Genomic DNA, 25316 nt, shown 5'->3' with positions numbered 1-25316 from the left:
GTTCTGTCACATATAAAAGTTGAAAGAGGAAAAGGGAAGTAAAAGGTGCAATAGGGGTAAACCCCACGTCTTCCCAGGCTGCAGGATACAGGGCCTTCATTTTGATTTTCAGCAATAATTATCCATTAGAAGCATGATACATTCCAGTGCCTGTACCCTTAACTTATTCCAGATATGATCATTAAATAATGAATAGGAAAGTATAATCAAAGTACCAAAACAATTAGGAGAAAAAGCAAGAGCAAACAGAGTGCTGGCACATAAACACATTGCAATAAAGCAGAAGGAAAAATGTTAATCCTTATGCTGTACTTCAAGCACGTTGGCTGGTACAGGTGTTCTCAGTGTGCTCCGCAAGCTCTCCCTGAATTCACTGCTCCATTCCTCCCTACAACAAAACACGACAGGGGAGGAGAGCATAGACTGGATATTCAATACGACCTAAGGGAGTTGCAACGATAATCCACAAAGAAAAAACCTACGTGTTTAAGTCCTATGAAATGTCCAGCCATTGCACTGATGAATCAAAACTGAAAGGCTGAAAGGACAGCTTCATAAAAGCATAGCTGTATAATAAAGATCGGAATGCACTTCATATCTGGAATAGAAAAGCAGGTATGTTATTACATACTGTTCTCAGGAATTTGGTGAGTTTGTTTTTGTACAAACATTTAGAGACTACCTGCTTCTGTTGCTTCTGTTCGTAATTGCTTCCTCTAAATCTGGTATTTGTATTAAAATAAAGGATATCTATCCTCCCAAAATGATTGGGGTTTTACCACAATAAGAATCTATCTATTTTGTTAGTTCAGGAAGTTACATTTATTTCAGTACGTGCTATGTAACAGCAGATGTGCATTAAAATGTGTCATTGCAGGATATATTAACCACATCACATGAGTAAGCCAAACAGCTGAAATAAGAAGCTACAAAGACCTTTTTGAACATGAGCAGCCTCCCTGATCTCTATGAAACTAAATCACCTGTCTGATATTACTCGCACAGATGGGAAGAGACAATAACCAGGCAGTAGATCTCATGTAAGGCACAGTCTTATGCCTCGCAGCAGTACACTTGTTTCACAACTGCTACCGACCCTACTAGCACTTTTTTTTTCCTCCTGCATTATGCATTTAGATATCTACAGTATATCTACAATACAGTTATGATTCCGATATTATTTCCCCAAGATACAACAGCTCAGGGGGTGGAGGGGAGGTTGGTTTGTTTGTGGTGTTTGGGTTTGGTTTTGTTTGGTTTTTTTTTTAATCACATTCTTTCCTGCCCTCACATTCTTTCTCAATATCTGCAACATTTGAGCTGCAAAAATCCTCTAAATTAATCAGCTTCTGATCTACCCTTTCTGTCAGAATTGCAATATCCCTGCACCCTTTCTAAGGTGCAATGCAATCAACAAATCACATTAGCCAATTTTTACATTTGTATCCAGACTATGAGAAAGCAGTGTTGAGTGAGATATTGCCAATTTTCCAAAATAATGGTAACGGAGAGAAACAAATTACTAGAGAGGCATATTTCTGGCAAAAAGAAAAAAGAGAAAGAGGGAAATCTTTAGCCCTGATGAATCCTTCCTGTTTCCATCTCTGGTGTTTAAAGATGAGGACTCCATGTCCATCTCAGTAGGAAAACGTCACCAAACACCACGCTGAAAAACGACATCAGAAGCACTGTGCAATGTTTCTCATCCTCTATCTAACCTGACGGAAGCGTACAGTACAAATCCAGTTTTGCCTTCGGACCATGATGTACCCATGCTTGTACAGATGTACAAGCTACAAGGAAATAAAAGCTACGCAGATTTTACACTGGTAATCCCCAAACTTTAGGGATCATGGACAACCATATTAAGCGAGTGGTGTGCTTACCGACAACTTCAGGCTTGTAATTAGGAATTTTTTTCTAAATTTCCTATGGCCACAAGAAACACCAAGGTGATCTCAAAGCCAGTGCTGTCTGCCATCCATAATCTCAGGACTACTGTTTTAGACCTTATTCCTCTAGTAATTAACAGCTGCGCTTGTGGGGGACCAATACCAGCAAAAGTAATTGAACAGTTCACATAATACTAAAAAAAAAAAAAAAAATTCAAAGGAAACCCAACACCTCCCCCCAGTATTCACCAGTGGAAAAAAGCAAGAATACTAAAGAAACACTCCTTTAGTGATCTCAAAGAGAGAATATTTGCTTACAGTTTTTAAGATTCTGATATGATCATTTTGTTAAATATTTTTCCAGATGTGAATAAATTCAAATATCTAAGACCACGGTTTCTTTTCTACTGTATTCAGTTCTTATAGGATAAGGATTATGTCTTGTTTGGGAAACTGGGTGGAAGTTTTTAATGGTCCTTTTCAGGAAGCACGCATCTGTTTTTTAATCCTGTTCCTTCCTAAACTTGCTAAAGTTGGCCCCAAAAATGTATCAGGAAATAACTGGAGGATGAGGGGGATGGGGAAGAAACTTTAAAGACACCTTGTCTTAATTAAATCTCAAAGTGTTACTCCTTCCTGTTCAGCTGAGTCCCGTATAGCTTTCGCATGTCACACCTGACTGGTGTCAGCATCCCATTTCAGCTGCCTCCTGTAATTGGCAGCCTGGAATTAAGTAATGAAGGGGAACCAGCACATACTTGAATGCAGCATGAAATTAAACATGGCAAGCAGTATAGAAAAAACATTGCTGCTTTCTTCACTACTCTTTTATTGCTACAAAATGTGGAAAGGTAAAACAGTAAAGCCAAACGCAAATTAACGAACGGACGACAGTGCCTCTAGCAGTCCTTTTTACCATTCAGGTCTCTCAGCTCCTAACCTATTACCTGAACAAACAGGGACAGTAAGAATAGTTATCCCACCAATAAACAGCCTTCGACATTTTTAGTCTTTTTGGTTTTAGAATTATTTTATGTAATCTCCCTAAAGCAATACGATTCATGTGGCTGTTACAAACAGTCTCAGCTGGAACCTCTCAGTACACAGAATCAACATTTCAGCTACTAATTCAGCTGGAAAGCCCGGGTCAGGAATGCCGTCAGCTCCGTGTAGTCACTGCCTCACAACAGGAATGTCGTTTCTGTAACCCTTCTTCTTGATCAGCCCTTCGTGTTCCACACAAGCCACCTTCCCAGAGGTGAGGCCAGATATTTAACTGCCGTATTTTAAAGAAATTTAAAAAAATTCTTTAAAAAAAAAATTTCTTTCTCCTAATCTTTGGAGGCATATACACTAAAAAAATACCCAGTTATTTTTTGAGCATTTCCTTCCATTTCTTTTTGTTAAGTAACAGCAGATCTTGTAAGAATATTTCTAGTACCCTGAAAGAGTCTCAATGCAAGTCCCTTTTTTTTTTTTTTTAACTCAATAGAGAATCTCTGCTGTATGTGTTGGATTGTTTCTCTTGAATGAAGCTTCCCTTCTAAAGTTCTAAGCAAACGCCTCTACCAAAATAATTTGCCTCTTCAAAATACCCTACAAATTTCTTATACTATTCCTGTAAAGCAGTAAAGCATGCCTCCTACTTCAGCAAGGAGAATTTCAAACCAGGTGAAAAATGATGCGAGAGAGTTCAGGATAGAAGTCATATCTGGAATAAATTTTAGAATTTGGGAGTTCCTTATTCTGTATTCTCTGTTCCACACGTTTGAGTGGTTTTTCTTCCTAAAAACCTCAGTAGATTTACCTTAGCAGCAGCTTAATGAGATGTCTATCATGAACACTATCCTAATGGCTCCTATTCTCCTAATCTGGCCTGGCTCCCGATGCTTCTCTGTCTGGGAGCCCTTAAGTATACTTCTAAACAGATTGCATACTTAAACAAAAGCTTATGAGCAAAGTACTTCTAGTATGGTGCCTTTTTTAACCGTTCTTTCTTCTCCTCAGTCAACTTTTGGTAATGAACAGCACTTCATTAAGCAACTCAGTCAAGATTCAGAGAGATTCTTTTTGAGAAATATCTAAAAAATGCTTCTTCAGTAAAAACACGGGGTTGGGTTTTGCTTTAACTGCTCTTACAGAGTACCTGCAAAGCAGCAGATAATTCCTTCACAAACTATGTACATAAAAAAATCAGCACAAATTACGGTTCTGTAAATTTATAGCTACATCACATAAATAGCTACCAGAACCTAGGAGTGCCAGTGATTGCTGCTCATGGTGGAACTCGCACTGATTTAGAGCTTCACAGAGTTGTCGTTGATTCAGTTTTGCTATATATACACACCACTTCAAGTAGTTATTAATAATAATTCTATTAAGGAGAAAGAAGCCATTCAAGTGCTTTTCAGGTGATGCCACTCCAAAATCACAAGTGCAAGCTTGGCTGGCTCAAACCTTTTCCGCTGTAGGAAATGACAGTAACCTGAGAACAATAAATGGTTCCTTCCTTAGATTTTATCATCCACAAGGATAAGACCTACTTTGTCCATATAGAAGCTTCCACATAGAAGAGCTATAACATTTTAGCTTTTCTGACAATCCTTTAACAGAAGAAAGATTAATGTTGCCATTAACAATTTCTTCCCACTTCCATTTCCTATTTCTTTACCCAATGGACAATTTTAACTCGCTTTTTTTGAGGTACTTGTAAGAAGTGGGAAGTTATGCAAGCTATAATAAAACATGGCCTAGCTTCGTTACCTGTGTGGCAGTACCTACATACACCACAGGAACTGTTTTACAAAGCTCTATCAATCCTTCCTTTCTCACTTGCATACAGGTTTGCATTTTGGAATGACCTCACACACCAGATTAAAAGAAAAAAGCTAAACTGCTGAATGCACCAATTCTTTGCTTCTTAAACTAAGGTCACTAAGAGGAAACTAGAGGATGAGAGGTTTACCAGTAAATCCATCCAGCACTTCTATATTTAAAACTTTGTGGTCTGTTTAATGTTAAGAATTGCCTTTTAAGATGTCCTCATCCGCATCTCTCGTGTAGGGGTGTTTAGCCTACTTAAAACAGTGAACACCACAAAGAGGAAGTTCTTTTTAAAGAGCACTAAAAGTGACAAATGGGAGCAAGTATATCTAACAGGAGATACCTCATTGCTTAACTAATGATGAAATATTAAAAATTTCATATTTCATATGAAATATGAAAACACATTTCATCAAATAATGATGAAAAATTATTAATACGTCAACACTATTGATGTTTTCTGCTCATGTAAATAAAGACCACCAGAAGTCAGATGAAAACAGTAAGAATGACAGTATAGCTATACTATTGCTACTAAAGAAATTATGTTGGAAACGAGGCATCTCAGTTCACGGAAGGGAACACTCACTCTTCCTATTCCCAGACCCAGGAAAATAAAAGAAATGCCTCCCTCCCAGGAAGCCATGGAGAAAATTACTTTTCCTGAGGCATACCATCTTAACTTCCTGAGGAGTTAGGCAAAAGCTGCCACCTAATCCCATTCACGACCCACCCAAGACGCAGGTGGTATCCTAGTCTATCGGTCTTTTCCTCTCCACCCACCCCCCTGCCCCATTAAAAAAAAAAAAAAAACAAAAAAAAAAAACCACCTCAATTTAAAAATACAAGTTAGAGGAATGATGGATGACCAGTGGCAACAAAGGTGTCACATTATTCTCGGCTGTCTCTTTGGCCAGTTAGTATATTTTGGAACTTCTGTAAATGTAAAATAAAGTACCCATTTAACATGACATTTTAAAGCCTCTATGCAGAAAAATCAAGTGAGAATTTGATGCAGGTACTGCCTAGAAAATGTCCTGGCAGACAGAGATCAGTATTCACTCTTATCTCAGCCATGCCCTAATGGCTCTTATCCTTTTTTTTTTTTCTTTTCTTTTTTTTTTTTCTTCTTACTATATAATGGAACACCATTGCATTGGCTTCATGCAGTAAACTGATTTTAACAAATTTGTTCTGAAGTACTTCCTAGAACTGCTTTTAATTTGCTTCTTTCACAGCTATGCATCCTACATCAAAAGACTATCTCAACCACAGCAGGTCCTGAAATTCAAGCAAAGCAAGCTCTATCACATAATAAAGAAATAACAGAATAAGAATTTCCATTTTAATAACATTTTATATAGTCCCTTAAGTCTGATGAATTTTCTTAGTATCACTAAGGAAAAATAAGCTCATCAGCATTTTATAACCAGTGAAAATAAGCCACAGAACGGGTAAGCGGTAGATGAAGTTCATACGAGAAATGTGTGCCATAACCACAAATAGTCTCGTAACTCCAGATAGGCACAAACCCAGCCTCCATATCAGCTCTTTGGCCGATTCCACATAGACATGGGCAGCAAATTTGTTATCTATAAACTGTTAAAAATTTCATGCGAGCAGAAAAAGGCATAAAAAGCTGCTTATCCTGGCAAGAGGTTCCACTCTAATACCAAAATGTCTTCAAACACCAAAATACACAAAGTGCTTGAATTCAGAGCAAATTTCACACGGTGCGCAGGAAGTCACTGGGCTATTCTAAGAAGTGATGGTACAAAAGGACAAAAAGTCACAAAAGGAGCACAATTAACATGCTTTAGATGTAAGCAAGAAACAACAGAACATGAAAACAACTCTCCCAGAAGTAACGCAATGCATACAATAAATAACGTAATGTATACAACACATATTCCAATACAACAATGCTCAGACAACTCTCAGCTTTATGCCCCAGAATTGACTACTTTGGCTTAATTAAGCAGCAACTGTGGAGCTTTCATAAAAAAGGTAAGAAAAACTTCATCCAACTACTCTGTACTACCTATGAGTACTTTCCGAACTTTACTTAATGGTTAATTAGTAAATGTTAATAGGTACAAACACTAGTGCAGACTCTCCAAGAATGCTTCTGCTCTCATGAGAAATCTAGTCGCACAGTTTGCCCCTTCCAAAGTCCCATCCTGTTTACATCCCATCACATACACCTCACTGACCACCTTTTAGACCCAACAATAGACACACATTTGACAAAAATAGCTGATTCAGATGCTCACAGATCTGATACAAAGATACCTCTAAGTAATAAATAAGAGCATATGCCTATTAAAAACTTGCAACTTGTCTTTGTTAACATTTTCACCCAATCAGGGTCCCTATTCTCTGGCTGAAATCAAAGGTTTCTGGAAGAAATTCCATTAACTTCACAGGAAGGAGAAATTTACTGCCAGCTTCTCCCCCTCCAGCTGAGGGCTTGTATTTGTTTCATTAATTACTGCACTTCTGCAAGTCTGCAATTAATTTCATTTACTTTCAGAGTTCTTCACTAATGTTTACAGAAGAGTAACAGCTACGCAAAGAACACCAAAACTCTTTACCACAGTCATATATTTAAGCCTCAACTATCATACATTTTTATTTGCACATCCCATAATTCAAAACTAAGATAAGCAAATGAGATCTCTTGAAAGATGATGCATTCAGAAAAGGCCAAATAACACATAGCCCGTTTTTACATTTCATTGAAAAACTAGCTTATAACACAGAAAAGCAAAATCATAGAATTGGAACTTTGTGCTTAAACAGGTGACTTGTAATTCTAGTAATGCTATGGCTACTCTTTGTAATTACCAGGGTATCTACGCAGCTTACGGTTACACCAGCGGGAACACATTCTTATTTTATGTAATATGAATTCTTAAAAGCTTTCCTAATCAGTTATTTATCCACATAATAGTACAACTAAACCATTATAAATTGCCTCAACTTTTCAGTAATATGCACCTGGTGTAGAATAAACTTAATATTCAAAACACCACCTTCATGCTTTATTCTACTTTATCAAGTAGATAAATCACTTATGCTGTAATATGCTACAAACATCAGGTTCGTGCCCTACATATATTAAAATCGAGTTTGTTCTAAACACATAAGGATGACAAATTCACATTTCTTTACAAACATAATAAAGCACAGTAAGGTAATTTGGAAGGGAAAAAAAATCTCAAATTATAACAGTTTTATGAGGAAAGACACAAAAATTCATAAAGTGTTTTTAATCAGCATGCTAAAGAAAATCAGACTAGTGGAATATTGCCATCTTCTGAATTATATTTTTAGAAAATCAAAACAAGAGTCAATTACATTCTCAGTGAATTAAAATTGAGTAGAACCATTAAGCACACAGCAGCAGATATTTAAATGTATTGTTACCTACAGTCAAGTTTGGAAATTAAATGCTTCAGCACATTTGACAATTCTATGCAGATATATGCATCCATCACTATCTAAGCATCTTTAAAAAAATGGGCATACAGTCCCAAATAGTGCAAAGGAGTACCTTTGGCAGCTAAACTGCTTGCATTCTGGGAAGGAGAGCTTTAAAGAGATTGTAGTTCAGTTTCCAATTCTATCGGATGTTCACTAAAGCAGCCAGATTACTGAGATAAATCAAGCGAATCCCTCCTCCATGAAGGGATTAAGCTCTTAGGGGCAAACAAAACTCAAAGGGCAACCTCTATCACCAGTACAATGCAAATATATACAGTTTAAATAATATATTCTACGCACAAAAATAGCAGCTGAAAGTCTCTGCATTTCTAAGACACAGTCAAATCCTTGCTGTATTAGTTTCCTTGTGAACAGTGGTGAAAAGTATCAGCTAGGTTGTTATACAACCATTGCCATAAGAATTAACAGATCAATTAAAAGAACAGACTTTTTAATCCAACTAATGACTGATTTAGCAGATAAGACAGGAGAGAGTATAGAGGAAGTAAATGAAACAATCCTCCAATATAGCAGCAGATTTGGACTTGACCCTGCACATTTGGAATTCAGTGAATGAAAACTACTTGTATGCACCTTGCAGGTTCACAGAAAAATTACTGTGTTTTCTGACTAATTTTTGTAGTTACCTAAATTAACAAGTTCAAATAACTGTGAAGATCTCAGAAGTTACCACTGGAGCTGTTCTGTCCTCATACAGGCAGGATGATTTTATGACAGTTCAGTGCTCAGAATAAACTTGAAAATTCTCAGTCTAATCTTAAAATCAAGTTTTTGCAAGGCAGACTTGTAGGGTCCTGTAATGCCATGTGCATTATAGCCTCATTGCCTGTAGGTCTAGAAGTGACTAAATTATCTGGCTCAGCCTCCTGTATGTTAGTGATGGTAGCTTAACCACCAAGCGTCTTGCTCTGTGAGTTTTAATTCTCTTTTTTCTGCATTTTTGTTCATCAGTAGAGCTGATACATAATGTTCTATTGAGAAACACATTCACACACTTGTAAACAATAATGTATTATTTTTTGTAAAATACTCTTAGAGCATTTCCCAACACTTGTTGGGCTTCTATTTGCTGGGGGCTTTTCCCCCGCCTTGCTGCTTTACACCGTAGCGTAGGAAACAGGGTGCAGTTGCACAACAAAGTGAGTCAGCAGCTGTAAGCAGATATCCTTCAGCTGTCCAGATTGCATAGCTACAGTAACAATGGAATGGTAGAAGTAATAAAAAAAATTCTTCCCCAAGAGATAAGGGGACCTAAGGGCTACCAGAGGAATTAGGAAATCACTGCTATGCAGATCTAAGATGACCGTGGCATTGAAAGATGCCCCCAGAGAAAACTGGTGAAACTTTTATGAAACATCATGTTACACTTCTCTGTCACAATAAACTTCAAGATTCACCTGCTCATGTCTTCCCACACTATTCTGCACCGAAATGACCTTGATTAACAGCCTGCAGCGGTATATACCCCTTCCAATTGTAGTCATTGGCAATGGCAGTGCAGAACACTCCTCTAGAAATTTTTGCACTTTGGCCACAAAGCAGCTTCAGAAAATAAGCAAGCGTAACTATTTGTATTTTGCAGATAAAATCTCATCAAGAGAGAGGTCGGATGGTTCACTGAAGGGTACATAGAAAACTTAAGGCTCATGCTGGAATAAATACCAGCCAAGTAGACAATGTAACCTCAAATATCTGTGTGAAACACTTTTTTTCAACCTACTCTTACCAGCCAAAAGTAGAAAGTACCTAATAGAAAATTTTGTACAGTAGTACTACTACTGACAACATACCGGTAAGATTTATAGTTATGAGGCTCGTCTTTGTTTTTCTTGATGCTAAGTTCTTGCTCAATATGTTATTTGATAATGGTTTTCCTGCTAAAATGTGTCCAGTTTAAAAAAAAAAAAAAACAAAACAAAACCAAAACCAACCTAGTACAACACGTTTCTTCAGAAGATACAGGCAGACATAATCTAGTATTTCATGAAAATCAGGCCGAGGTACTGATAAAATTACTTTAACTTCTCTTCTGCTGAAACAAATAGTACCTCCTCTGATTTGCCTAACCAGAAGATCCACTATTGCTGCATTTTACTTCATTAAAATTATCATCTTTAACTCTTGTAAAGCAAAAGGCATCATCTGAAATAACTTTGCTTATCAGTAGGTTCCAGCTACAGTGAAAAGCATAGTATAGGATCCCCTGTCCATATCTGTTCAGTGGATTTTATAGTTTACGTTGATCTGAACTATCATGTATGGTATAAGGCAGTGTCTTAAACTGGTTTGTGATTAGGAAAATCTTGTTAACAACAGACACAGAGAAGCTCTAGACTAGATTGCCTGCAGAAGCAGCAGAAGCGTCTAAAAAACTTGCAGAGCTATCTGTAATGAATAACTTCATTACCATTTAATTCAACCACCCAGAGAGATGGATGGGACAAATGCCCTCATGAGGCCTATCCTAACCCTATGATGTACCAGTGTATTTATGTACAAACTTACTTAATTTCCTGTTATGGTTGGTCAATTCTAGAGGCATAGCCAAAATGTAGCTGGCGTTACAGAAATTTATGGACTTTAAAATACACAGCCATGCTAATCCAATGAAATCCTGACCCGACTTCCACTGGAGACTTCAGTAAGCACTGGACTATGTCACCGTTTCAAACACCCCCAGCAGTTATTTGAAGACGAATGGGCCATCCTTTCCCTCTCCAATGGAATAATTATAGGTAGACTGTTTTAATCCAAAGTATAACACAACTTGGAAAAACTCAATTCTCTGAGTTAAGGGCACACACAGCACATTGTTCACATGGAGCCTTCATTTTTCTTACAAATTCTGTCTGCATGGCCCATATTATAGATTCAATTTAAAATACAGTTACCAGTGACAATGTATAAAATTTAATTTTAGAAAATGTATTGCATTCTATAGTATTTATCATTCTATAGTATTGCATTCTATAGTATTTATCAGAACTAATATCAGTTTTTATTTTTACCTCCAAATAAACAAGCCAAACTGCAATAAATCTTGTTTCTTGATTCAGTTTCATTACGAAAATGTAACTACATCTCCTCTGCAAATCTTCATCAAGGCAATCACCACAAGCATTTCTTAATGGATATCCAACTTCATAGCTGTCAATAACATCTGGCTAATTTCTGTTCACAAATGCTCCCAATTTTTCCATGTTGAAAATAAGCATACATCAAGCCTGGTTCTGTAACCCAAAAGTAATTGAAACTGAATTCAAACTTCAATTGCTGTTTTCCATCATGGAGGAATATCATAAAGAAAAACAGCATCATTCAAGAAAATAACATTCAGTTTATCAAAGTACAACACTGCAATGAGATACGAACAGTCAGTGGAAAATACTGCACTGCTAACCACCATCTGCCCATAAAGTCACTGTTCTAAAGGCAACGTAGGATAGAAAAGATATTAAAGGAAATTAATAAAAGCCTGACTTTTAGTATACCATACACAAAATAAGTGCTGTAGCTGAAGAAGTGCTGGACTGCAGTTCATGCAGATGTGGCCAAGAGGGCTTATGAGTGCCTGCCACAAGCAGCATAATACGCTGCTTCAGAGCTCAGTACCAGTTGCAAGGCTCATTTAGGACCCTCAGTTAATAACCAGGCAGCAGACTGAACTGAACCTAACCTTTGCTACTGTTACTACCCAAACTAATTATTTTCAACCTAACACACTTACGTATACTACTTTTGACTGAATCAGAGAGATCGAGCGTCACGTGCAGATGTCATAAAAATAACCATTTCTTTGTATTTCCTGAAGATAAAGTTCTCCTTTGTCTCATATATTTTTCAGTCAGGTAATGTGCTGCGATTTGGAGCAAAGCATACAGACTGAAGGGATCTTTTGGATGGAACATTTCTTATTTGGAGGTAAAACCTTAGTTCATTTTCTTCTCTTTTGTCGTTACAGTCAAGGGAAGAAAAAATTTGCACGACCATGGTTAATCTCACCAAAACCCACTAAATCTAAGAATTGGTATAATCTGTTTCCAGTTTTGTACCACAAGTCCTCCACAGCTCCCAAGACTTTATCACAATTTAAGATTCGATCAACAATTAAAACAGATGGCAAAAGTATAAGCGATAGCTTTGCAGTATCTGAAAAGCAGCCCTGGATTCCCATAAAGGGTTTCACAATGTCTTGCTCCACAGTTACACACATTTTCAGTTTAGGAACAGTAATACTGAGCACGCCTCATCAGAAAAAACCCAAAACCAAAACCCAAACATTAGAATAAAAATCGTTTTCTAGGAACCAACAAGTTCCCCACAAAATCTTGCTTTATTTCCTCCTCAAAGATTGCAGAATGCCAAGAACTGCACAAAGAAAGAATCTCAAAGCAGAGGAAAAGGCATACAATGAAATGAATTTATCTTTTTTTTTTTTTCACTCAGGCATTTCTATTTCATTTTTACTGTTTATTGTATCTTTACACACATATCAATCATCCTTAGCTCTGGAATGTGTGTTACCACTTTTTCCTCTACTGTTACATGTCTTAACAGAACAGTAACTTGTTTAGTCTGACTCTGCCTTTTTTAGTCAGGATCATAAATAGCAAGTGGACATGCTGCCTTTTGTGCAGATGTACCTCCTCAGAGATACATCTCTTAATAATGCATCTTCTAATCTTTCAAAGATTTTACAAGATGCATGGAATTTAAATTCTACAGATCATACTGCAATTCAGTGAAGCTCGCTTGAACAGGCTTATCTATCTGCAAGCATTAAGAAGTTCCTCTGACTTCCCGCAGTTATTTCAATGAGACTATTCAAACACTTAAGCCAGCCAAACTATAGGCTTACGTACTTTGACGAAAGAAATCCCCTGAAGTCTTCCCTTATTTTGCACATGGGTTCAGTAACTCTGCCTATTAGTTATTGATCTCCTGTGGAACAGGACCAGACAAGCGTTCAGCTAGATCGATTCTGCCATTATTAGCCGTGTTCAGTACAGCAGCATTGAAACTACAGATACAGCGGTACTGGGAGAGGCGTGGCTGGAGAGCAGCCCTGCAGAAAGGGATCTAGGGGTGCTGGTCGGCAGCAGGCTCGACAGGAGCCAGCAGCGTGCCCTGGCAGCCGAGAGGGCAAACCACATCCCGGGGTGCATCAAACATGGTCAAGAGAGGACTGTCCCACTGTATCGAGCATTGGTGCAGCCTCACCTTGCGTACTGTGGGCAGTTCTGGGCCCCACGACTGAAGAAGGATGTTCAGGTACTGGAATGCGTCCAGGGGAGGGCAAAAGCTGGTGAAGGGCTGGAAGGCCTGTCCTGTGAGGAGCGGCTGAGGACTTCGGGCTTGTCTGTTTGGAGAAAAGGAGGCGGAGAGGCAACCTCATTGCTCTCTGCAGCTTCCTGAGGAGGGGACGTGGAGAGGGAGGTGCTCATCTCTTCTCCCTGGGATCCAGGGACAGGACACGTGGGAATGGTTCCAAGCTGTGCGAGGGGAGGTTCAGACCGGACATGAGGAAGCACTTCTTTACCGAGAGGGTGGTCAAACCCTGGAACAGGCTTCCTAGAGAGGTGGTCGATGCTCCGTGCCTATCAGTGCTTACAAGGCATTTGGACAATGCCCTTTAATAATACGCTTTAACTTGGGCAGTGCTGAATTGGTCAGGCAGTTGGACCAGATGATCACGGTAGGTCCTTTCCAACTGAAATAGTCGATTCTATTCTATTCAAAAGGGCATCCATGCCAATAGGCTGAAGGAGAGGAGAAAAAGAACTAGAAAAGGGAATCCTAGGAAAGGATACACAAAGTCCTGCAGCTGTACCATGAGCTCGGAAGCACACCAGCTTATGCGTTCTTGCACAAGGCACACAGGTCCCAACCACCTCCCTAGAGCCTGTACGTATATTTTACTTCCAGTCTCTGCTGTAGTATCTTCCCTTTGCCGCAAAACACATTTCACAGACAGTATCGAGGCAAGATTCAGCTGATCTCTCTGACATGTTCTTGTCAAAACAAGATCCAAATCTCAAAAGTATAAAGGAAATCTAGATAACTAACTCATAGCTATAGCTGCCAAAAGGTAGGCAAGACAAATCCTACTGCCAAAGCGCCAACCATTAAAAGATCAAGTCCAGACACTGATAGATCTGTGTGTTAATGCAGATATAAGCAATTCCTGTCTCCCTGAAAAAAATATAGTTTGCAGATTTTATTTCTACCTTCTATATAAACTCCATTTAAATAATGTCTGAAAGTCTCTCTGCCCACCCCCTTTTGTCTGTAAATACTTCACCTATGTTAAACTTACTGCTGATACAGCAACAGCTTCAGTAATTCTGCTAGAACACAGCGCTCATTCTGGTCACGCTTTTATTTCATTAAAAAGAATAAATAATTTCTTTAACATGGTATTCAGAAGGATTGATGCTTTTCTTTTTCATTTAGTTGGTAATTTTTTAACATGCTGGTATAAATGAATATTAAGTATATAAATATTTTTATGTATTAAATATACAAATGGATATTATAAACATTGCTTATTCATGTACACTATTCTTCTTCTACAAAATATAAATTTAGAGATCCACTGGCAATAATATTTGTTTTCCTAAAGCTTTATGAGTTTGCCAAAGACAAGATGACTGTAGCCTACCTCCCTAAACTGCATTTTCCTTCACTGATCCCAATTTTTCAGTCATTTTTCAGTTATAGACCCCACTTAAATAATAGGTATTGCTTACTCAGATAGTCTTGCATACAGGCAGAGTTGTACTGAATTTGCCTTATGTTAATTAGTCAAAGTATTTTTTTCTTCCATGTCCAATCTCTGAAAAGAAAAAAAAAATAAAAGGGAACAATTTCCCTGAGGTCAGTGGATTCTCTGTACTGTAGGCAAGGATGTTGTATGCAAATTATGTCTTGTACATGAATTTAAATAGGAGCAGACAAATAGACGCTAGCGAGTCACAGTAAGATAATGTTATAGTTTGAGTGAAACCTTAAAGAACGTTAGTTTTAACAACCATACTTCATTTAAGGTCATATAGATCAGCAATAGATCAGCTTTAATTTCTAGAAACTGGGTGAATTCATAAAAGAGACTATTTTCTTAGCTCCCGGTTGCACAAGTTTGTTAAGACAGTTTGGTCCATGTTTCCAAAGGATTTGGCATATTTGTATAGACAGATTTGTACTGAAGATGTCCAACTTCATCACACATTTGCTGTCTTCACCAGAATAATCTGTGAGACTTACCGGAACAATTAGCCAAATTCTGAGAAGCTGTTCACATAAATAAAGACTAATTGTATAGCAACACGATACAGGAAGTCTGAGATCATTCCAGAATGCAGAAAAAAAAAGAATGCAGCATAACCAGCAGTTTATACATTCTTCCAAGAGAGCACTTGTAGGCCTTGTTTAATGAGAAATAGCAAGAGAATAACAAAACATAGCCTTAAGATAAATGACATTACACTACTCCAAATAATACCCAACAGCAGACAGTGTCTAGTCTGTAACAATCATATGATGGATTAATAATGGATTAAGAACAGTCACTTTATAATAAAGTCTGAATCCAGATGGAGCACTGACCGCCTATGCGATAGAGCAATATTAAAAAGTCATGCATAATTCAAACATATTGTATACGTCTTACTGGGCAAGCTGAAGGCCTTTTCTACTATGAACATGCAACAGACCAGAGTTTATAGAAATAAAAAGACCCAGATACAATATATATTTTAATTATCTCAACTCTGATAAGCTGATGTTGAAGTAATCCTCTCTAAGCTTTTCAAAGCTAGCTCGCCATACCTTAGCAATCAAATATTATTGAGTTTATAATTAAGTTTAATTAGGTCAAAGAATGTTTCAGTTATATTGACTCTCAAATACATAACAAATGTTCACTCAGCACTAAAAGCAATCAAAATTAATGAACTCTGATGTAGTGTATGCAAATGTAGCTTAAGTCTCGGTAACTTTTTGTTTGTATTTTATATTGGGACTTATTTTATTAACTTGCAAGTAGACAGATGAGCAGTAAGTCTTCTCTAGTTCAGAATGCAGTAATAAATGACCATTTGGAAGCTTTATTTTCAGTAATAACAACTGTTCTACGTAACCAAAATAACTAACTCCTCTGAGGCTTTGCGTATGGAATTTTACCTTCTTTATGAAAGTGTTTTACTTGTCTAGTTCATCATGTGTTTGTTGCATGTTCCTTCTCCTCAACAAGGAAACAAAAGCAACTTCCATGAGATGACAACAAATTTTGCATAAAGCTGATTGCAGAGAAGAACTGCACACCATCACCCTGTTTCTTCTTCTGAACAGGATTTGGCTTAAATAAGTATAATTTTATTCTGAAAAGTGCAAGTTTTGTGTTAGGTTTTACCAGCTTTTTGCTCTGGATACCTTCCAAGTTACTTACGATTTTACAGAGTTGAGACTCATGAGGCACATGGTATCATCTATCACCATTACAAGATTCCAGCTCCTTTGCAGTTACCCCTTTTGCAATGGCCATCAAAAATACATTGCTTTTAACTACCTTGCTGAGTGCTCTACGCAAAAATCTCCAGATAACAATGCCCATCACCACTTTGCTCTAGTATGATATACTAACTAGATGTAACAGTCCAAAATTCGCAAAGAGCACTTGCCCTACAGAAACTAAATGGATAGCCCGTGTCCAAGAAAGGCACAGAGCAAGCGAAAGAACAGGCTGCCTGCCCCTGACTGAGGCGCACAGACCCTTGCACTCCTCCAGCACTCCAGCAGGCTCAGAAGAAGGTTGCACAGACTGGAGACCCAACTTTCAAAGTCTGGGTATCAGAAAAGAAGAAAAGTGGCAGCAGCAACAAGGAGTGAAAGCACAGGCAGAAAAAAAATCTGGAAGCAGCTCAGAATTTAAGTACGGAGAGACACAGTGTCTGCACAAGGAGGAACAGAGCGAACTGTAGAGCTCTAGGGGGTGTTTTGAACACAAAAAAGTACTTAGCCCTCTATGATCTTTAAAGCTGTCTCGGTTTCTCTGTCCCAACTCTCCAAGCTATAAAAGGACACCTATAAAACCTAAAGGTTGTGTAAGCCATGTTAATTACATAATGTCTGTAAATCAATATGCATATGCAAATCACTCCAGAACATATCACCATTTTCAGAGCACAAGCATGAAACACACTACAGGCTGAGTTAACTGTGTAGAGCGATACAAGGTAAGCCTTCCGGTGGAAGCCAGCACGGACAAAAGCATGTAGGATAATACGTACATTCTCATTTAAATATAGACTTCAGACTGCAGAGGCCTCGTATATTCATGCACTCAGCCCTCACAGTCTGCTGGCCACATCTGTCACAAGTTATCACAAACTATCTGACATTAAGGGGATTTACAAATCCACTTCTTTAAGCTGGCAATAAAATGAGCCAAGACCAACCAGTCAGTTTAATAAGCCAGTTTATCAACTCCTGAAGCATCGATACCAGTCCAGATCACTAAACAAACACAAAGATCATTTAACATGCTTAGGTTACCAGTCCTTGTCCTGAGTCAGCAAAGCTCCAACCAACATTTCCTGTGAAAGGAAATTCTGTCTTTGTGATTATTCCCCTGGAAAAGACAGGTGTGTCTGGCAATGGTCAGTCATTAAAAAAAAAAAATTAAAATCTATTTTTATAAAAAGACTGTAGACAGATGATGTAAATTGGCAGGAGACCCATATGAATGTTGCTTTCCAAGGTACAACGCAACTCCAGTCTTTAAAGAGTTAATACCCTCTTTCTTTCCCATCCCCACCCTCTCCTGGACAAAGGTGATGAACAGATGCCTTTACATAAATTAGAAAATTTAGGCAGAGTAAGAGATGGCCAGATCTTTCCACTGGCAGGGACAAAGACGAGGCGATGCCTGTGCAGCAGTGGCTGCAGCACGCGACTGCCAGCGTTTCCTTACAGCAGCAGCTGAGCGAGCTGGAAGGACGGAACCGGAGTCAGCCACCTAATGCTGTAAGCCAGGAAGTATGCTGCACAGGAACGTCTAATATGCTTACTTGTTAAATACATACTCTGTTTAATGACAAATAACCAATTTTATTGCAGAGCCTGAGAGATTTATTATCTGTAAAGACTTAATAATATATGATTATCGCAGTTAGAATCTAAATTCATAATAGGGAGCACATGCATTCAAATTTTGATTTTCTCAGCCCTCGAAAATAAATGCGTTCATTGAGCATATAGATATAAACAATTTGGCACATCTTTTCAAAGAAATAAGAGAGCTGCTACACAAAGGAACCGGAACATTTAGGTTTTTGTCATGCTATAGCCCAAAGGCTGCAACTAAGTGTAGGGCCCTTGCTATGTAACGATATCAAAACTGTCATTGCTTGGAAGGAAAAAAGGCAGTGCACTGGGCTAATTAAAGCCATCTCGGAGCGGCTCTGGCTCAGGCTAAGGATGGATCTCTTGACGCCAGTACCATGTCTCCAGCACTGGTAAAAAACAGCTGTCCAGGGCCGTGTGTGAAAGCGGAGTAAAGGCCTGGTGACAACACACAGTTCACTCCCCCAGACTGCAGAAGCATGCAAGCTGAAGGATTTCTTCGGGTGGATGGTTTCACTCGGTCTAATAGCTCTTGATGGATTTTTCTTCCATGAATTTGTCCAATCTGCTTTTTGAACTCCTGCAAACCTCTGGTATCCAGAGCACCCTGTGCCACGATTCTGTCACTGCATGCTAGGTGAAGAAGTGTCCCTTTTGGTGTGGTACGAACCTACAAAGAGTTTCATTTTGTGCCCTTAATCACAAGAGAATGAGTAACCTTATACTGATCATATTTCATAGAACTAATCACCCACCATTTTTTTCCCTGGTATATTTGATTTCAATTGTCATAAGTTTCAGTATATTTGATGGTTTCTTATATGGAAACTGTTCCAAACTTTTGATTATTCTAGATACTTCTTTTTTTTTCCCCTGGGTTTTTTTTGGCATAAGTATATGAATAGTGGAGAGCAACACAGTCAGGAAAGGTGATTTTGCGTACCACCACCCACAGCTAGTTTCTGTGAGGTATGAACCGATTCTTTTTGAAATTTGCCTTCACAACCATGAGAACAAAAGGCAGCCAACTCTGCTCTGTAACATCTCTAATCGTTTGGAATGTCAGTTATGGCTCTCCAAGAGCAAAACCCAAGCTGACAAAAGACACATCTCTCCCCAGTATAAACAGCATCTTCTAGCATGTCTCCCTTTTCTTGTGCTTTTTAAGCACACGCACAGAACAAAATGCTTCTACAGGAAAGTATTCAGCCATGGACTGCCGGATTCCAACCGCTCCTTCACGCTACAACATTCCACAATGCAGCTAGAAGACTCTCTAATATTTTCTAACAACATGAACTACAATTTTCTAAGAATACAGACTTCAGTATGCATTTAAATTTAAGTAGTGAAGTTATTCATTGAAGACGGCAGAAATAGTTTTCTTAACAGCACTTCACACATTTCATTGACAAGATCCCTCTAAAGTAGGGATTTACAAATATTTTCATGAAAAATCAAAATTCAATAGTTTTAATAGTAATTGTCTCATAGATTGGCATAGAAACATTTAGTTAATTGCTTTATCTTTTCTCTGATTCATAATTATATTAACTTCTCTTGCCAATAACAATGGTTACACAGAAAAGTGGTATCAAGGAAATAACATTTTGTAAATTTTAAGTAGCATTTAATAGCTGGAAATGAAGGACATTCTATTGCTTATCAGTAAACCATGAACCTCACTTTACTCTATGCTTTCTGTCTGTATTTCTATGGGCCAAATTCAGAGGTAAGATCACATTAGATCGCCCTCCTCTAATAATTCACCTATTAACAGAAACTGTACCTTTTAAGCAGTATTTAAATCTTTGGCTATTAGCCAAAACAGAAGTTATACTCATCCAAGCATTTCTACAGCAGCGTAACAGCTTCTACACAAGAGAATTTTACATAACTGTCTTAATTATACAAGAATAAAATACATACTCTTTCCAGAAAGGTGAAAACAGTTAAAACCAGCATTTTCCATCCCAGATCAGAGTCAGGCATCTAAATAGCTATCCATTTGTCGAGAATAATTAGTCAACAATTTTGAATTTTCCCTGAAGAATAACAATTCCTGTAAAATTCCTTTAAAGGAATAACAATTCCTTTGAAGTTGGGCCCAATGTAAGGTCTAATGCGATTAACTAACATTAAAATATTAGCCAACAGACAAGGTCAGGCTACTGTGGGTTTATGATCTCCAAACGGTGCTGGATCCTACCCAGCCCACCTGAAGCACCTACAAGAGCTTGCATTTGTCTGCAGCCATCCAGGCAGACGAACCCTTAAATGTAATTGCTTCTTCAAAGAACAGGTATACTTCAAAAATAAAATCTGATCGTTAAAGAAACCACAGCACTAGGTTTGACACCTGCTAATAAATTAAAAAACCTGTTCAAACAAGCAGCTTTTATTCTCTATTTTTGAACTTTTTCTCTCCATACTACATGAGAGGTCTACAGAAAGGGAAAACTGGTTCAACAGCTGACTGCAAACAAAACACTGAAAATGATGACACAAACACTGAACAGAAGGAAGGGTAAATTTTCCTACATCCAGTTTAGTTCACTGGATTTGAAATGATAAATGCAAGTGTGCCCTTAAGTCACACCTTTACATGAAAAACAACACGCCTTGCAGTTTACTGTGTAATTACACTCATTAATACTTTGAATCAACATCCACCAAAATCAACAGAAAGAGTTTGGTCCTTATAGCTTATTTTTAAAGTAAGCAGACATCAGGCACTGTAATACTTTTTTTTTTTTTTAATAATAAAACCAGTTTTACCAACTCACACGAGTCAATATTTCACCTTTACTTATAGAAACAATTAAAAAATTCACAAGTCAGAAACAGTCTGCTTGTATGGAAATGCATACACATTAAAAAGTGCACAATTTATATAAAACGTGTTCTGATGGCTTCTTCACATCTGAAGCGTGGGATAGAATAGCATAGCTGTATGTGATGTGTGCATCACTTCAGCAGTGACACACGTAGGTCTCACAATTGTATTAATATCACATTACACAGCTTCTCAACACCAGCATTAACCACCACTGACATAACTGAAATAAAGTCTCTCACAGCACCATGCAATGGGATAAAAGGTCTGCTTTTAAGTCCTGTGTTCACAACGCCCTTTTATCCTGATAATTATTTACTAATAAGAGATTTGCTGTTTTAGAATAAACTGTCATTCTGACTTTTTGTTTTTCTCTAAGAGTTTTGCTGCAGAAAAATGAAAAGCGGTAATAGATCGGATTTAAATTTTTAGTAATAAGCAGAACAAGTTATTCATGCTATGTATGAAAACAATACGGCTGAAAAGATGAATGGGTTTGTTTCAGAGCACCCATAAGAGCCATATTTTAGTTCGGGGACGGGGGGAAGGCAAAAAGGAAAACAAAATTACTCACACTTGTATCCAGGCTGCAGATACTGATTGTATCTTCATCTTGAGTACTCTGTTTTCTTTTCTTCTAGAAAACAAAATGAAAAGCTCAGTTTTGATGAATAGTACCAACTACCACTAGCCTGATCCTCAAACAGGTATACATCAAATCATACACACATATATATATAGCCAATTATTTTCTCTCATCATCATTACAATCACCATGCATGTGAACATAAGCTCTATTTTCGCAAGTTCAAATGCTACTTATCAGCACATTAGTAACTTCAAGTTTCTTTTTCTGCTCACAAAGAGTTAGGTTCACTTCAATTACGAAACTTATTTCTAACTAAAAGCACGAGTAATTATTGCTTATTGTAAATTGTACTTTGGCACTTGATAGTAACTTTCGTAACTAATGAAACTGTCAGAAGGAGAAACTTGTATTTTGTGTCGAAAGCCTACACTTAGATTTTTCAAAACATACATTCAGAAACCAAGTAGTATTCCCAGACCGTCAATATTACATAGTGAGGATAGTAGGTGAAATGTACTAGAGGACTTAAATTAACATATATTTGGATTTCAATATCGATGCCAGTGATTGCATTCTGCTCTACATTCAGGTTTAGGTTTAGAAAATGGCGAGCCCTCCCTGATGTCATTTCACAGGTTCACCACAAGATTAATCTTCATGCCCTTCAAATAAGTATGAAATTTCATTTAACAGAGCTCTGCATTTTCCACCAGGCCAGGAAGATTTAGGAAACAAGAGAAGTCACAGAATACATGATCCTTATTTATCCAGCTGTGTTGTCTTCCACTGTCAAGTAGAGATAAGCATTCACAGATAATAATAGCTGGGATTTAGTTTCCAGTCTGCAGAAGTCAAAGATGAGCAATCTAAAGAACAACAAAAAACCCCCATACAGATGCCATACAGAGCTCCTATCTTACAAGATAACCAAAGTTCAGCTAAAAGGCAGGAGCTGCACATCATGCAGGTATTTTTTTAATAATAATAATAATAATAATAATAATAATAATAATAATAATAATAATAATATCATCATCATCATCTATATATAAACTGTATCCCCCCTCCCCAGTACCAACACCACTAGCTCTTCTGAAGCCTGGAGGTTTTATTCCATGAAGCCAGTAAAACCACCACTGCATCTACTAGGTCAAGCATATGGTTTCTGAGAACTTTCTTTGATGAATAAAGATAAGGAATACTTATCATAAAATCCAGAAGTTTTTATTTCATGCTGTTTTAAAATGGAACTGTAGGTGTTGAAACTTTTTATATTTACTCACTAGTTTTCAGCAGATCTTTGACTTGTGTAATCATATTTAAATACCATTTTGCTATTTTTTAGGAAGTAACTTGTCTCACTGTTTTCTGACAATAATAATTTTAAAGTCAAGGACAGCTCTGTTTTAACACTGTTATTATTCAGAAACAAAAACTGGATCATGAGTTCTCTAACCACATTACAGAATGAGAAGTGTTTTACGAAACTTAATTCTTCACCCTCAGACTATGCACAATCAAATCCCTCTTACCGTTATTGTACAGATTTTCAGCAACAAGCTAAAGGACAGAATAGGACACAGAAATTTCTGGACCAGACCACAGTGAGCAACAAACAGAAATATCTGAAATAATACTGAGTATATTTGTTTATCCTGTAGCAGTGTTTTATAAGGTTGGGGTTTTTTCCACAGGATAAACTAATCTGAATTATTATTCTAGGGTTAGTCAATGTGAATTCATGACAAAAACCACAAAACAGGGATGAGATCTGTAAAGTCAGTACTTTGCCCAGAGGTTACCATTTCCTAAGATTCTACTGAACGTGTTGCAGACTATTCTTCAAACCTAATTAGAATTCTGTAGATACAAATGCATGTATCCTTTAGTTTTCCTCAAAAAATTACATATTGATTCTACTTAAGTCAACACTGAGTCTTTACTTTGCAAACAAGAAATTGCAAAACTAAAAGATACCATCCTCCCCACACAGTGGACGCAGGTTACATCAAAGCGAAGGGCGATTAGATTTGGAACACAGATTTCTACAAAAGAAGGGTAAACTGACATGGTGTATGGATCTGGTATAGCGGAATCTATATTAATGGTGATTCTGGTGTACAGATGGACGGGATGCAACTGCATTCACAGCTTGCATTGGTGTTGGTTTAAGTCTGGTGCCTTTAGTTATGGGAGTATAAAAATGGTGTAAACCTAAGCCTCAGTCTGCAATTATTAGAATAAAAGTTAATTCCAAAACAATCGATATAGTAATACAATAACAGGTATTACTCCATCACAAAAAAAAAAAAAAAGTAATTTACGTGCTTGATTAGAGTATGTGTTCTAAATACTCTAAAGACAGGTCAAAAAAAAAAAAAACAACCCAAAAAAAAACCCAAAACCAAACCAACCAACCACTATGCATTTTGGAACTATAACAAATGTTTTCTATAATGCAATAGATGCAATTTCATAGTTAACAGAGTGTGACAAATGACCACACACACAACAAATAGGTAGCTCCTTTGTTAAATAATTGATTAAAAGACTCTTACTGGTGGGCACATGGCTACAGATTAACACAGAATGTGGCACTTCCAACACGGGCTAACTCTAATGAAAGCGGATTGCAACTATAAATTACATAATATGAAGTACAAGCATGCTAGCAAGGCTATAGGACTAGAGCGAACTTGAAGGAGACAGGACATCCTGCTACTGTAGAAGGAAAGTCATACAACAACAGCGTGGGCTTCCGACTACTACATTTGAAGTGGGTACGTGGGTCCAAAACACAGAGGTATCATGGACCAAGCAGTGGCCAAGTGTCCAAGGCAAGGCTATTCAGGCAAAGTGCAGCACAAAATGCAGTTAGTAGTAAATATTGACATGCTCGTATCTTATTTAGAGACAACCTCTTTGGTTATGTAACTAAATCTCAGTACACTCATGAGCAACAAATCACTATCCGCTGTGATGTACACACCAGAAGGGATGATAAGGCAGATAAATTGTAAGAAAAGCAATTACATATTGCATGAGTCTGGGACAGCCTCCACAGAGTAGGTGCAGCTTGCCCTACCTTATACTTTATTGTGCTAATCAAAGGATCACTCCTCACTTCGTTTTAGCTCTTCTACTTACTGCAAAGTAACATGCACACACAGATAATCTACCTAACAACAGGTATATTATACTATTCTTGTTACCTGGAAGTTTGCAAGTATTATACTATTTATGTTCTTTGCACATTTGTCCCAGCAGCTATGCAAGACAAGTCATTTCATGCAGAAATTGTAAAACATCACCAACCGCTGCAGTTAAGATTAATGTTTTAATATTCTAAGAGCTTCAAAGGCTATTGTCAACAGGGGAGGAGGGGGAACACCATGGCAAAAAAAAAAAATCTCCAATAATTGAGCTACCAGATAAATTTCTTTGCCCATAATAAGTGGATTAGAAGCAAAGATTGAGTAGATATTGTGCAGGGAGCATAAGGTGCTCATTAAATGAATCCCTGGTCTTTGTGAGCATCTTTTACCCA

General features: G+C 37.6%; 1 protein-coding gene across 3 annotated transcripts in view; it reads right to left on the bottom strand.

Moving 5' to 3' along the window:
* The window catches only part of ARHGEF3 (Rho guanine nucleotide exchange factor 3), a 141421-nt gene that overhangs the window by 44416 nt on the left and 71689 nt on the right, over positions 1 to 25316 (bottom strand). For 2 of the 3 annotated variants that reach the window (XM_075514028.1, XM_075514026.1), the window contains one exon: positions 21755 to 21817. The exons of the other annotated variant lie outside the window; for it this stretch is intronic. In XM_075514028.1, coding sequence (XP_075370143.1) covers positions 21755 to 21817 — 63 coding nt within the window. The remainder of the gene's footprint in view (positions 1 to 21754; positions 21818 to 25316) is intronic. 3 annotated transcript variants of the gene reach the window in all.

This window comes from Mycteria americana, chromosome 11, assembly GCF_035582795.1.
Source record: "Mycteria americana isolate JAX WOST 10 ecotype Jacksonville Zoo and Gardens chromosome 11, USCA_MyAme_1.0, whole genome shotgun sequence".
Classification (NCBI taxonomy): Eukaryota; Metazoa; Chordata; class Aves; order Ciconiiformes; family Ciconiidae; genus Mycteria; species Mycteria americana.
Note: the sequence above shows the minus strand (reverse complement) of the source record. Positions and strands in the feature narration are given on the sequence as shown.